Genomic DNA, 15215 nt, shown 5'->3' with positions numbered 1-15215 from the left:
TGTGGGCTTCCTCTGGGTGCACTGTTTTCCTCCCACAGTCCAGACATGCAGCCTAGGTGGATTGGCAGCGCTAAATTGCCTGTAGTGTTCAGGGATGTGTAAATTAGGTGGGTTATAGGGGAATGAGTCTGGGCGGGATGCTGTGAGGGTCAGTATGGACATGTTGGGCTGAAAGGCATGTTTCCACAATGTAGGGATTCTATGATCATTATGATACTATTCCCTTCCCCTTCTAAGTGGTAGATGTCACAGGTTTGGAAGGTATTGCTGAGTTGCTGCAGTAAACCTTGTGTGTTTGTTATAATTACACCTTGCAACTTTCAGTTACTACAGACTGGAATCATCTAAACAGGAGTGTTCCTGTGGCACAGCAGCATCAGTGTTAATAAGACTTTTAAGAATGCTTTGATTAAGTTTTGGTTTCAATGAGCAGATTTCACACCAAACAGCTCTTGCTGTGTATCCACATTAAGGCAGTAGATTCTAGGAATTTGTCACCCTCTGGTTATCAACTAGGCCCTGTGATTCAAACCCGATAATCTTGGTAAAAATTAATTTTGCTGGCTCTTAGCTATGCTCCTGGCTGACATGTACCATAGAAATCATTGCAGAAAAGAAAAACAGAACAAAATAATTGAAATTGCTGGAGAAACTCAGCAGGTCTGGATGCATCTGTAGAGAGAAAATAGAGTCATAGAATCATACAGCATGGAAGCAGGCCCTTCAACGCACCTTGTCCATGCCGGCTGTGTTTCCTAAGGTGAACTTGTCCCATTTGCTTGTATTTGGCTCATATCATCTAAAGCTTTCCTATCCATGTACTTGTCCAGATGTCTTTTAAAAGTTAATTGTATCAGCCTCCACCACTTCCTTTAGCAGCTCATTTCATATACATGCCACCCTCTGTGTGAAAAAGTTGTCCCTCAGGTCCCTTTTAAATCTTTCCCCTCTCACCTTAAACCTATGCTGTCCGGTTTGGGCACCCGTCACCTGGAACAAAGACCTTGGCTATTCATCCAATCCATGCCCCTCACTGTTTTATAAACCTCCATAAGGTCACCCCACAGCCTCTTACGCTCCAGGGAAAAGAGTCGCAGCCAGTCCTGCCTCTCCTTAAAATTCAAACCCTCTAGTTTCAGGAACATCTTTGTAAATCATTTTTGCATCCTTTCTTGTTTAATAACATCCATCATATTGCAGAATTGTATGCAGTATTCCAAATGTGGCTTTCCCAATGTCTTGTACAGCTGTAACATGTCGTTTCAGTTCCAGTGACCCTTTTTTCAGAACTCTGGACCTGAAATGTTAACTCTGTTTTCTTTCAATACATGCTGCCAGACCTGCTGAGTTTCTCCAGCAATGTCTGGTTTTGTTTCAGATCTTCAGCATCAGCATTTATTTGTTTTACTTTTATTTTAGAATAAAAGGGCAGCCATCACAGCGCCTACCTATTCTCCCAATTCTCACACATGGACAAACATTCTGTTTTATTTAGCACATTAGAAACACATGCCGAGACCCATCACCCCACATACCTGAGTTCACTGAACGACCTTGACTCCCAGTTGAGTAGTACCTTAATTCAAAAATTCTTTTTTTCAAATCCCTCCATGACCTTAACTCCATCCTACCTCTCATCTCCTCTTGCTCTGTAACACACTGAGATTGTCGCATATGAACTGCTGTACCATTAGGAGTTATGTATCAGCAGACAAGGCCTTAGCCTCTGGAATTCCCATCCTAAGACTGTCTCCCTCTCGACCTCTCCTTAAGATGCTCCTTCAATCCAGCTGTCAGTCCAGATTTTTGGTTTTCTTTTCTAACATCTCCTTTTGTGGCTCGGCCTTAAATTTTAACTGATAAAACTCCTGTGAAGCAACTTTTATGATATTAAAGGTGCTAAATGAACACGTTATTGTTGTTGTTTAGAAAGGAAATCCAAAGTCTACTCGTCTAGCCCTCCCAGTTAAAAGGATACAAGTAAATAGTTGCTGCGTTTGTAACAGAAGTTACATTATCTCAACCTAATAGTCTGAACTCACGCAAAGAACTCTGATGCTGGTCGTTGTTGGTATTCTGGGTAGCTGGTATCCCTGTTGTTTGCTGAATATAATTGAATCTTTGGTTTGATGGGATTCTAGCAGCCAAATCAAGCTTTATCATGGATTCTTAACTGTTTTCAACCATTATCTCAGTACTCTGTGTGGAAAGAACTTTTCCATTGTGCACTTTGGTAGCTTGCTCACGAATGCAGTCTAATTGGTGATCTGAACTTCAATACATCTATGCAACTAAAATACATTGGAACAAATGCAAATATTTCCCAATAATTCCACTGTCTTCATCTTTAACAGTGGGGATTGTACACGCTATTTGATTTAGGATTATTTTCTGTAATAGTTTTATTTCTGTTATTTTGCTTGTGCTTCTAAGAGTAGAAGTAGGTCTGCTTCGCCAGTCAATATGACCATGGCTGATCATCCAACTGAGGACCCTGGGCCTGCTTTGTACCCTTATCCTTTGATTTCTTTAGCCATAAAAATGATATCTAACTCCTCCCTGAAAACATGCAATGTTTTGTCTTCAGCCATTGGCTGAGAACAGGCTCACTAAATAATTTACCCCATATCCTTAGATTGTGACACCTGAGCCCTCTTGTGGCACAGTGGTAGTATCCCTCCCTGCAGACCAGGAGGTGTGGGTTCTAGCCCCATCTTCTCCAAAGGTGCTTAATAATATCTCTGAACATGTTGGTTAGAAAAGTGGACAGTGACCCCTGATTCTGGACTCCCTGCTAATGAGGAACGTCCTTTGTACGTTTACTGGTCCTGTTAGAATTGTATAGATTTATATTCCCCCCCTAATTCTTCCATCCCACACACTGACTTCATTCCATATCTCTTTGATAAAGAGAAATAAAATTTCTCTACCAACTCAATCAGTTTAGAAGTTCTAATGCACAGAGGATTTGACAAATACAGACATCCTGGCAATCTTCTGTTGGATGTTGGCCTAGACTTAGGGACGCAAGACATTGCAACTGCTGGGAATCTGAAATAAAAACAGAAAATGCCAGAAACGCCCAGCAGAGCAGGCAGCACCCCAAGGAGAGAATTACAGAGTTAACAACCAAGTTTTCTTGCCCTTGAGGTGGGGAGTAGGAGTTGGGAAAGTTCCTGACTCAGCCCACCTACCTTGAGAGAAAATGTCAGGGAAGACAGGGATATGAATATTGAGGGTGGGCTGCCGGTACATTATCCCAGTTACGCTGAGAAAAGAAAGTTTTAGCAGGTCCTCACTCCCTGTAATCTTCCGCACAATTCTTCATGACCCATCCAAGCCATTTTATGCCCCCAAATAACTCCTCTAGATCCTACTGAACTCCTCGCCAAGATATGACACCCATCCCCTTCCGTCCATCCCTGTTTCTGGAAGACAGAGGAGATGGAGTAACAAAGAAGTTGGTCCCCCACCTCCAGAGGGAAGAAACGGCAGATGTGCCAAGGGCCTGCTGGCTGGAGGAAAAGCCAAGATGTCCCATGAGAAGGAAACAGTCTCAAGCAGTAGCACCTCATCTTTGCAGTGGACAGTTTTCACTCTTTCAACAATTGTAGAATCAGTGGAAACAGGCCATTCAGCCCATCGAGTCCACACCAACTCTCTGAAGAGTATCAAACCCAGACCCACTCCCTTACCCTGTCCCTGTAACCCTGCATTTCCCATGGCTAATCCACTCAGCCTGCACATCCCTGAACACTACAGGCAATTTAGCATGGCCAATCTACCCTTATCCTGCACAACTTTGGACTGTGGGAGAAAACTGGAGCACACGGAGGAAACCCACGCAGACATGGGAGAATGTGCAAACATCACACAGACAGTCGCCTGAGGGTGGAATTGAACCTGGGTCCCTGGCATTGTGAGGTAGCATTGCTAACCACTGAGCCACCGTGCTACCAATCTCAGACAGTTAACTCATCCCATCTCCACCCCCATCATTTTGCTTTCTTTTCTTTGCATGGTTTTGTTACTCTCTATTGTCCTGTCTCACCCAGCAGCACTTACTCTAGGGTGTGCACATGTTTTTGTTTTTGTTTCTTACCCCATCTCCCCGACCTTTGGTCTGGAGGGATGGTGGTACCAGCAGGTCAAAATCTGCTATGAATTTGCACTTCAGACAGATAACTAAAACCTGGGATGCTGGAGATCATTCCTCTGCTTTCTGTTGAATAAATGCTGCGGGATCTTTAAGACCCTCCCAGATAGGCAGGTAAAACCTTGGTATAATGTCCCATTGAAAGAAGTATACCCTGCAGCAGGACACTCCTCCCTCAGGGTTAGGAGTGGTATTTGAACGCAGAACTTTGTGATTCTGGAGGCAAGTATGCTACTTAAATTCCATAACTTAAGATCCTCTTTAAAAAATGTTTAATAAAAGATGACAGCATGTGTGTTTTTTCTTTGCGCTGTATTTTAATTGTGATCATGAAAAAATGGACTTATCTGTAAATTGAAATATTTGCAGCACTGGGGACCTTTACGTGAAATGTGAGAATGATTTATTCCCTGCACTTGAAAAACAGGAACTTATTCATGAACAGAAGTGCCATTTCTTGTATTTAACTGAGCTTCACAAATTGCCAGTCACTTCAGGGTTTTAGAATGGTAAATGAGAAAAAAAGGAGTAAGGGCTGGTTAATTAAATGGCATGAATTAAATATATGTATTCCATTATCCACATAGTTTCATATGCATTAGTTGTATTTATGACTTCGATACTGTGCTTAGGTCGAATCAGTGGTTGACTGCAAATTGTCGTTGCTCTTTTTATGGAAGCAGAAGTTAAATTATTTATTTGCTCTGTACTTACACTCCTGAATGGTCCCTTAGGAATACATCTCAATGTCATATTATCAGTTTGTGCCATATGATTCCAGTTACTTCGTGGAAGCAACTGAGGAAGGACGTTTTTATCAAGTTTAGTTTAATATTTACCATTGTTGGGGTCACTAAGTCTCAATAGTTTTTACCATGAAGACAGTGGTCCCAGCTTTGACCCTGTTTCAAGGCTCAAACATTGTCATGACTGAATGTCATCATCCACAGATTAGTCAGCCAGTGGAATTAACTACAACTGAAAGCAGTCATAGCCAAAACTTTTGTGTGATTTCAGGAAGGAGTTGGATCTAGCACTTGGGGCTAAAGGGATCAACGGATACAGGAGAAAGGAGAGTACAGGCTGTTGAATCAGATGAATAGCCATGATCACAGTGAATGGTGGAGCAGGCTCAAAGGGCTGAATGGCCTACTTCTGCTCCTTTTTATTCTGTCCCCATTGTGAGAGGGAGGGGCGTTAGAATGGAGGTACAGCTGTTATAACGCAATCTGTTCCACTGCTGCCTCAGCGCTCACAACCCTAAAGTTTCAGTTCACGGTCACACCTGGGGTCCTGACCTCCACTTGGGAAGCTGTGCTTTAAGGGAACTGATTCACATGCACATCAGTTATTGGTGCACATTGTAGATTGCTTCTATATTCTATACACCAAACTCCACTTCTCTCCGAAAAAAAAATTATAGTTCCCATTATATACACCTTTCTCCGGCATGTATTTTGTTTTCCCTCCTGTGTGGACTGTAAGGTCCGTGTGCGGGAGCAACTTCTGGCACTGGACGTCAATGCTGCAAATGGTACTGGCACACTGCGTGGACCCAATGCGCAGCTTAGAGGGAACATTGCCTGACACTCACTGTGAGTGCTGTTTACACAGCTGCTTGCTCAAGCAGTTGTGAAACCCTAGTTTGCAGATGAGCTGGAGCCAAGGGATGTGTACAAACAGAGCACTGGCTGGCAGCAAGTAGCTGATTGGTCTGTGAATTAGTCACCAATTATTGATGACAAAGCCATGCTGGTGATTGACGCTCAGGAAGCTGAGCAGGTTGAGGAGGTGTGAAAGATTTGGTAGAAACCATAGGATCTCTGGAAGTGAGGAGCTGTGCTTTACTCTGTAGAACAAAACCATCTCAAGCCTGAAGGTAGCCAGTCTATTTTCCCATTTCTAGTTTGCTGTAGGTTATGACTTTTCATTGGTAAGTCAGTTCTTTATAGAATCCCTGCTAGAAACTAGGAGCAAGAGTAGGCGTTTTGAGTTTGCACGGCCATTTAGTATTATCGTGGCTGATCCTCTACTTCAACTCTGTGTTCCTGCTTTTTCTCCACATCCTTGATGTCTTCTAATATATAAAAATCTATCAATCTCTTGCCTGAATATACTCTTTCACAGCTTCCACAGCCTTTTGTGGGAGTGAATTCCACAGGTTTATCACCCTTTTTGGGTGAAGAAAAGTTTCCTTGTCTGTCTTTTCAGTTCAAGACATAAACTCACCATCATCTTCTCAATGGCAATTAGGGAAGGACAATAAATGCTAGCCCAGCCAGCAATGCCCAGATCCCACAAGAGAACCACTCATACTTCGTCATCCTCCATACCTTTTACAAAATATTAATTGCGCTGACTTTTCTATATACCAAATTGTATTGAAACTTCCCATGTATCAATCATGTTTACATTCATTTTCTTTGCTGCTGTGTTCCTGACTTTTGGTACTGATGCTGCAGCTAAAAATCTAATGAGAAAAGCCTTGGAGCCATCAAGGAACGTTCTTCATCAACGAAACTGCGTGTAGTCTATATCTTTTGTTGATCTCAGCAAGACTTAACAAGGAGTATCCACTGTTTGTCCTCAGCTGTTGAAAGCACCTGGATGATCCACTTTCTCACAGCCTCCTCTCGTTCTCAGAGTGAACAGTTGATGGGCTCAACGTGCATTTCCTATCTACGTTTTAGCGGGAGGTAGTCAGAGCTTCAGATGGATTTAGAATGAGCAGCTGTGATCCCAAGTTCTGGAATTCCCTCCCTACGGCTAGCCTCCTTTAACTGCTCCTTACCACCTTCCTCTCCAACTGGTCAATCTTGATACCTCCTTACGTGGATTGGTATCCAATTTTCATGGAATCCCTGCAGTATGGGAACAGGCCATTTGGTCCAGTAAGTCCACACCAACCCTGTGAAGGGCATCCCACCCAGGCGCACACCCCGCCCCGTCCCTGTAACCCTGCATTCCCTGTGGCTAACCCATCTAACCTGCACACTATGAACAATTTAGTGTGGCCAATCCACCTAACCTGCACATCTTTGGACTGTGGGAGGAAACTCACACCGACACCAGGAGAACTTGCAAACTCCACACAAACAGTTGCCCGAAGTTGGAATCGAACCCAGGTTCCTGGCACTATAAGGCAGCAGTGCTGACCACTGAGCCACCGTGCTGTCAGCTCTACTTTGTTCAGATTATTACAGAAATGTAAATTGTTGTAATTGCTGCTGGTTTATTGAGATGATTTTATCACCAGTGTGTATATTGCCAAATGACATTTGGACGAAAATGCCCCATTATCACAGAATCACAGAGCTGTTGCGGCACAGAAGGAGACTGTTCGGCCCGTTGGGCCTATACTGGTTCAATTACCTCATGCATGTCTTCTGCCTTTTCTCCATGTCTGCTCACCATGTCTATTCACATAATTGTCTCATGCCCTCTCAACAGCCTCAATTGAACCTGACTCCACCACATTTCCGGGCAATGCATTCCAGACCCTAGTTACTTGCTCTACGAAAAGGTTTTTTTTTCTTATGACAACTTTGTATTGTTTGCATACCACTTGAAATCTATGCCCTCTCATTCTTTTTCCTTATACAGTATGAGCAGGAGTAGCTTCTCCCTATCTACTCAAACCAGTCCACTCTCAATTTTGAAAAAGCTTCATCAGATCTCCTCTCCAGGGAAAACAGTCCCAATTTCTTCAATCTATCCTCATAACTGAGGTTTCTCATTCCTGAAAACCGTTCTTGTATATCATTTCTCCACTGTCTCCAATGTATTCACATATTTCCTATAATCTGGCACCCACAACTGTACACATTACTACAGTTGAGGTCTAGCAAGTGTCTTGCACAAGTTCAATAACACCTCCCTGCATTACATGCAACGAAGACTAGATTGGGATCCTTTACATCTGTGTTCTGTGATGGGCCTCAAATCAGTAATTACTTATTGCCAAAGTATCCATATTTGAACACTTATTACTTCAATTTACAGCGGTTTTTGTTTATTTAAAACAAGTCAAGCTTTTAAAATAGCAATGGGAGATTGTCTGCTTAGATTTATGGAATTTAAACATATCCATCGTTCAATGCTGTGCAAGTTTGTATTTTTATACCAACAAACCTATTACTGAGGCCAGTTATTTCTTTGTCATTTCACATCCAGGGTTCTTTGGAATTAAAATTAATTTATGCAAATTGATGTTGAAATTATTTAATTAAAATCTTGTTTTGGTTGTAGTTCTTTTGAGGTAGTCATCAACTGATTTTTCAATTGGAATTGTATTAATCTAAACAATTTAAAATTAGTGTATGTGTCAAGATAGGAATGCATAATATAAATGGTTCAACATTACTCTTCTCAAGTGTTCAATAAGTTCAGGTGTAATTTTTCATTCTTGGCCAGTTTACAAGCCTAATGAGGGCACTATACAAGGAATGCATTGTACGGTTGGCCTCAGACCTGATCAGTGTTATTTGGATGCACGTTTGTCATTTGCATGACTGAAATATTGTATGTACTTTCTGTCTCCTTATTTAAGGAAGGATGTATTTCCATTGGAAGGGGTAGGCCGAAGGTTTACTAAGCCGGTCTCTGGTTTGAAAGCGTTGGTCTATTTTGAGAGGCCGAGTAAATTTGGCCATTATTCTCCAGAGTTTAGCAACATGAGAAGCAACCTCTTAGAAATGAACCAGATTCTGAAGGGAGTACTGAGAGATTGTTTCCACTGGTCATGGAATCTACAGTGTGAGCTCAGAGTTGCAGGATAAGGGGTCAGCCATTTTGGAGTGAGATGAGGAATAATTACTTCACTCAAAGGGTCGTGAACCTGTGGAATTCTCTGCCCCAGAGAGCTCAATCATTGAGTATATTACAGACTGTGACAGATTTTTAGTTTCTTCAGGAATCAGGGGATGTGGGAAACAGATGGGAAAGTGGAGCTGAAGCCCAAAATTGGGAGGATTGTACTGAATGGCACTTCCTGTTTCTATTTCTTGTGATCAGTTTATGGACTGTCATATCTGACCACATGTCTTGCTGAAATGGATCGACGGTAAGGCCCATAATGGGGCTGGAGAGGGTTTACAGTTGGCATAAATGTGGGCTAGGAGGAGCTTGGCTCCACAACAATTTCTTTTTTTAGTGAGAAGAAGAAGGGTCCCAACCCGAAATGTCACCTTTCCTGCTTCTCTGCTGCTGCCTGGCCTGCTGTGTTCCTCCAGCTCCACACTGTATTATCTCTTTTTTTTAGTGTCTTTTTTCTAAGATTCCCTTCAAAGTTTCTTTTGCTGAGTAGGCCCAGTGCCTGCTCTGCTCATATTGTTCCAATTTGCCAGAACTGCTTTAAAAAAGAAATGAAATCCCTAGTTTCCCCATGCAGCATTGCCATCCCTTCTCCAGGGATAAAAGATTTGTTTTCCAGCGTTCTGAGGAAGGGTCCCAACCTGAAACATCAACTTTCCCGCTCCTCTGATGCTGCCTGGCCTGCTGTGTTCCTCCAGCTCCACACTTTATTTTTAAAGTTTTCTTTTAACACTTGCATTATTTATGAGAGTTTTGGCAATGTCAGGGGAGAGAGATTTGGAGAGAAAAGCTGTTTTTATTATCAGTCACAGTTGACATGATTAACAGGGATCCATTTCCTTTTCCAATTGGCTATGGGAAGGCAGTTCGACCCAAAGGATAGACCAAGGGCAAGGGTTTGGCAATGAGATGGTTCAATCTGGTGGAGCCATGAGATGGAGCATTCAGGAATGCACTGTACCAAATTTGGCATCCCTAAAGTTGGCAACCAATAATGGCCTTGCCGACAACACCCACATCCCATGAAAGGAAAAGGAAAAAAAAATGTAAGGGCCCAAAGTTTGCCTTAGGTGGTTAGCAGGAACATCTGATTTTGAGGGTAACCTTGTGCCCATTTCCAGTTAAACTTGTACCTGTTTTTGTTCAACCATTATCACACATATTTGACAGTAGAGAAATGTTTATTGCCTATTTTGGTTTGAATTCATCCATTCATTCATAATTACAGTTCCAATCTGATGTTCCATTAATCTGTTGTTGGGGGATAGTTGGGAATGACCTGAGTTAAGCTGTAAATGCATGTGAAGATCCAACAGAAATGAGAATGAAGTGGAGAGTTTTAGTTAACTTCATAAGTGATAATCATATCAATCATTTAAGATTTGTTTTCATTTATTCGAATCAGGGAAGTAATCTCGTTTTTAAAAATGTTAGTACACTCTGGTTCAGCAGACAGAGTTTCTGGGAAACGACAATGTGGCTAAACCAGCATTATGGAATGTGAGGATGACTCCTTACCACATCAAGAACGACAAAGAGTTCAGTCGAGGATGGGAATGAAGCACAGGCTTTAGAGAGGAGATAGGATAGCACCTGGGAAGATACCGAGTGGTGAGACCAGAGGTAACAGGCACCTTGGCACTTTTGGACTATGTGAAAAATGAGCTGTTTGTCTTCAACAGACTATTTCAGAATTGGAATAATTTACCACCTACTGAACTTAGAATGTATCACTATCTGATGAATCCTCGCTGCGTTAGAGTGCTACCATAGAAACTTTTCTAGGGTAGACGCTCCCAGTGTTGGCTCAGTAAACATCATTGGCCTGTACCTTGAGGCTCCTAAGATTGTTTTGTAACATAAATCTACCACAACTCTGTCAAACACTGCTGCTGATGGCTAATTTTTGTTCCAGGAACATGGTGTCACTCAGAAATCGCATTGCATGCAAGTGGATAAAATGGTGGCACAACATGACAAGGAAAAGTTAACTCAAGAGAAGATTTTAGAAAAAGCAATCAAAAAGAAGGGGTAGGTACCTCCTGATTTCTCAGCAACTGCAGTGGTATTGTCTGGTAGATACCAAGAGGAAGCATTTTCATATTTGCAGGGGATGATGAAGCAATGAACTCAAAGAACAGAGGACAAATTACCCCACGGTTAAGTTGTATTCTGAGATGTGCGTTTGTTTTACCTGTTGGAGAGCAGAGCATCTAATGAGGAAGAAAATTAGGGCATGCCGAGCCTAGCGCTGCATTCTTACTCAGTTATCAATCTATTCAACCTCTTTTTTTTTGCAATCCCTGCATGGCATGTGAGCAAGGCTTGCACTGCCAGCCCATCCTTAATAGCCTTTGAATTTAGTGGCTTGCTAGAGGTCAGTTAAGAATCAATGACATTGCCATGAGTCTGGAGTCACTAATAAACAAGACCAGGTAAGGAAGACTGATTTCCTTTCTTCAAGGATATCAGAGAACCAGGTAGATTTTTAGAACAATCGATGATCGTGGTCAGGGTGACCATTGCTAGAAATAGCTTAAGAATCCATACTTTGTTCGTTTGAACTTAATTCCACCAAGCTACTGTGGCTGCAAGGCTAGTCTTTGGGCAGTGAGGCAACTGGTCTGCAGAGTGGTAGTGAGGAGGAAAAATCTCAGCCTCAAATGAGGCAACGGGTTTAAAAAGCAGGAAAGAGGGGCTGCATTAGCAAGGAGAAAGAGGCTTTAAGAAGGGGGAGGAGGGTCTGAAAAGGGCAAGATTGAGGATGTGAAATTGGGATAGGGAATGCAAAAAAGGTGAATGAGGGGCTTAAACGGAGTTGAGGGGCTGGAAAGGTGGGGCAAGAGACTGCAGATATGAGTAAGAGGCTGCCAAGAGGGGCAGTGAGGGCAAGAGGTGGGAGAAGCCCAACAAAAGGGGGAGGGTCACTGTGAAGCCAGGTGAGGGGTTCCAAAGGAGCAGTGGGTCTGCAAAGGAGTGGAGAGCAGTTTTAAATCTTTCCAAACAGGAAAATGAGGCATTAAGTTCATTGCAAATGAATGTGGAGTCTCCAGTTTAAAGCTGAGGAGTTCAAAAGGTACTCTATGGAGGAAAAGTGTAGTGGATGCTGTTTTGATGAACACTGTAGTTGTATTGTTTTATTTCATAAAAAATTACATTTGTGGGTTATCACATCTCGAAACCTCTCACATACTGTGAATTACTTGTGGAGCTGTGGCTTTGTTACAGAAAGCATGTTTTTAGTGATGGCTTTTTGTGTATAAAACGGCATCATTTACTTGTTTAAAAAAATTGTTGCCAACTCATGCCCGCTATCTTGTGTCAGTTTAAATACTGTGGTATCTGGTAATTAATGCTTTCCTTGTATGTTGTGATTTTAAGTTTAATGGAGCAATGATGATTATTGAGGATATTGGTGAATTCTTCTAATTCTGCTTCTGTGCATGACCAAACACCTCAAGAGGTAAACACCTAATAAAGGAGTAAGTGGGAATGGAAAAAGGTACCCTGCAAATCACATATATGGCCCTCCCCTCCAGGAAAATTTGTAGCCCTTGGGAAAATCTCAACAGAAACCCTTGGAAAGGGCAAGAGAAAAGGATATTTTAGGCCCAAGACTTTGGCTGTATACTTCAGCAGGGCAGAATCCCTATGTACAAATGCAAATTTACAGAAACAAAGATTCCAGTAATAAGATTGAAAAATTAAGGGAATGCCAGCTTGGGGATTTATAATTGGATGGGATTCTGTGATTGTAACATCTCAACGACCACTGCGGGGTTTTACCAACCCAAGCCCCTGGTATTATATAATTTGCCAATCTGAATGTACGAGCAGTGTATCTAATTTGTACATCACGACTTGAGCTTGGACTTCAGGCTTAACCATTTTGTGCCATTTTCGGTGGAGTGCAGAAAAAAAACTTTAAAAACTGCCCCTTTACCTGACAAATGGGGTCCAGATACAGTTTATCACCTTTCCAGTGTCCCTTCCTGTCATCCAAATTATGACACTCCTCAGGTTATCCCTGTCCAGTGGCCATATGATTGACAGGGACACCAAGGAGAACACATATAACACGCTGAAGGTGGGATTGCAGGTGCAGCAGGTGATTAAAAAGGCAAATGGAATTTTGTCTGCCATTGCTCGAGGGATGGAGTTTAAAAACAGGGAGGCTATGCTGCAGCTGTGTAGGGTCCTGGTGAGGCCACACCTGGAGTACTGTGTGCAGTTTTGGTCTCATTACTTGAGAAGAGATATACTAGCACTGGAGGAGGTGCAGAGGAGATTCACTCGGTTGATTCCAGAGTTGAGAGGGTTGGATTATGAGGAGAGACTGAATAGACTGGGATTATACTCATTGGAATTCAGAAGAATGAGGGGAGATCTTATAGAAACAAAAAAGATTATGAAGGGAATAGATAAAGTGGAGGCAGGGAGGTTGTTTCCGCGAGCAGGTGAAACTAGGACTAGAGGGCATCGCCTCAAAATAAAGGGAAGCAGATGTAGGACTGAGGTCAGGAGGAACTTCTTCACCCAAAGGGTTGTGAATCTGTGGAATTCCCTGCCCAGTGAAGCGGTTGAAGCTACCTCACTGAATTTTTTAAGGCAAGGCTAGATAAATTGTTGAACTGTAAAGGAATTAAGGGGTATGGTGAGTGGGTGGGTAAGTGGAGCTGAGTCTCAAAGATCAGCCATGATCTTATTAAATGGCGGGCCAGGCTCGAGGGGCCAGATGGCCTACTCCTGCTCCTAGTTCTTCTGTTCTTATGTTCTAACACATCTCTGCTTCTTCGAAATAGTGCCACCACTTTTTTTACATCCAGCTGAGAGAGTAAAAAGGTGCTCCGGAATTAATGTCTTGACCAAAGGATAGCTCTGGCACCAATGCAGAACCCTCTCAATATTTCACTTTTTGAGTGTCAATCCTAGAGCTTTGTGCCTAATTCTCTGGAGAGAACTGTCAACCCACAGCCTTGGGAACTCACAAGTGGGAGTGCTGTCCAGTGCAGGCCCTGGCTTAATGCTCAGCCTGAAGCTCATTATTCTGCCAAGTTGAACAAAGGTTTTCCCAGCCGTTCTCTCAGAGTAGATTGATCGTATTAGTGAGCTGAATGGTTGTCGTTGAGAGTATCAACCTAGATTGTTGTGCTCAAGCCTCGAGACAGTGGGCTTGAACTCATAGTCATCCGCCTCTGGGAGTGAGAGTGCGGCACCTCTGTATCTTGCCTCGGGACATGTTTCTACATTGAATGCTGTGTCCAAATGGAAGCTATTCTTGTTGCGTGCCAGTCTGCAATCTCCACTGTATAGTAACATCAGTTATGTCAGATCCCTAGTTTTACTTGCCCGACAGAAGTTGAGAAACAAGCCCGAAGTGAGTGCTTCAAACTCTGTGGTTACTCTTTGGACTTGACAGGCATTCTAACAAACCTGATGGACCATGCGGTCAAAATATGCAACGGCTCTGCAGATATGTTAATTAGATGGTGATGTAACTCATGGTGTAACTGTGGTGTCAGCAGTCATGTACGGGACTCTGTGAAGGAAGGATGGAATATTCTGTTCTAAAGAAGGATCTCTGTCCCCAGAACATTAACTCTGCTTTCTCTCCACAGATCTTGCCAAACCTGCTGAGTTTTTTCTAGCATTTTCTGTTTTTCTTTCTGATTTCCAGCATCTGCAGTTCTTTGTGTTTTTTGGGGGGATTTTCTGTACTGGTGAGAGATGTGCTTACAGAGAGCAGTACCACGTACATAAATGTAAGTAAAAGAGCGAAGAATCTACTAGAGACAGATAGCGGTCACTCATCGGTGAGGGGACAGGCCACAAACTACCTGAAGACGCAAGGATAGCCTTGTGAATAATCAAAACCTGTGTCACAAATCTCGTGGCAACACAAACCAGATTTCACAAAATGTTCACAATTAGGCATACCCTGGCTTCTAGATTAAATTCTTAAATTAGCATTTTTGAACTTACTTCACTGTATGCACAGCATAAAACTCTTCAGCCTCTTTTGCATTGGCATTTCAGGATGCCCTTGTTCATGGTGTAGTGCTATCAAAAAATATATAATGTCACACCGCTTTCAACTCACACAGTTTTCAGAAGCCTTAGCTGACTGTTTGATAGATACAATTGCGTTCAGGGTTGGAGTTGGAAGAAGTGGGGTGGTAATTATGCTCCCAGTAAAATTCCAAACATCTACACATTGTAAATCTGTTTCTGGAACAAAAAGGTGCAA

The 15215-nt window shown here is 42.5% G+C and overlaps 1 protein-coding gene across 8 annotated transcripts in view; it reads left to right on the top strand.

Moving 5' to 3' along the window:
• The window catches only part of LOC109936216 (1-phosphatidylinositol 4,5-bisphosphate phosphodiesterase beta-4-like), a 537830-nt gene that overhangs the window by 458168 nt on the left and 64447 nt on the right, over positions 1-15215 (top strand). For all 8 annotated transcript variants that reach the window (XM_048601091.1, XM_048601092.1, XM_048601098.1 and 5 more), the window contains one exon: positions 10884-10999. In XM_048601091.1, coding sequence (XP_048457048.1) covers positions 10884-10999 — 116 coding nt within the window. The remainder of the gene's footprint in view (positions 1-10883; positions 11000-15215) is intronic.

The sequence above is a fragment of the Rhincodon typus genome, chromosome 9 (assembly GCF_021869965.1).
Source record: "Rhincodon typus isolate 14 chromosome 9, sRhiTyp1.1, whole genome shotgun sequence".
NCBI classification, from domain to species: domain Eukaryota; kingdom Metazoa; phylum Chordata; class Chondrichthyes; order Orectolobiformes; family Rhincodontidae; genus Rhincodon; species Rhincodon typus.
The sequence above is the reverse complement of the archived record's forward strand: the minus strand, read 5'-3'. Positions and strand labels throughout refer to the sequence as shown.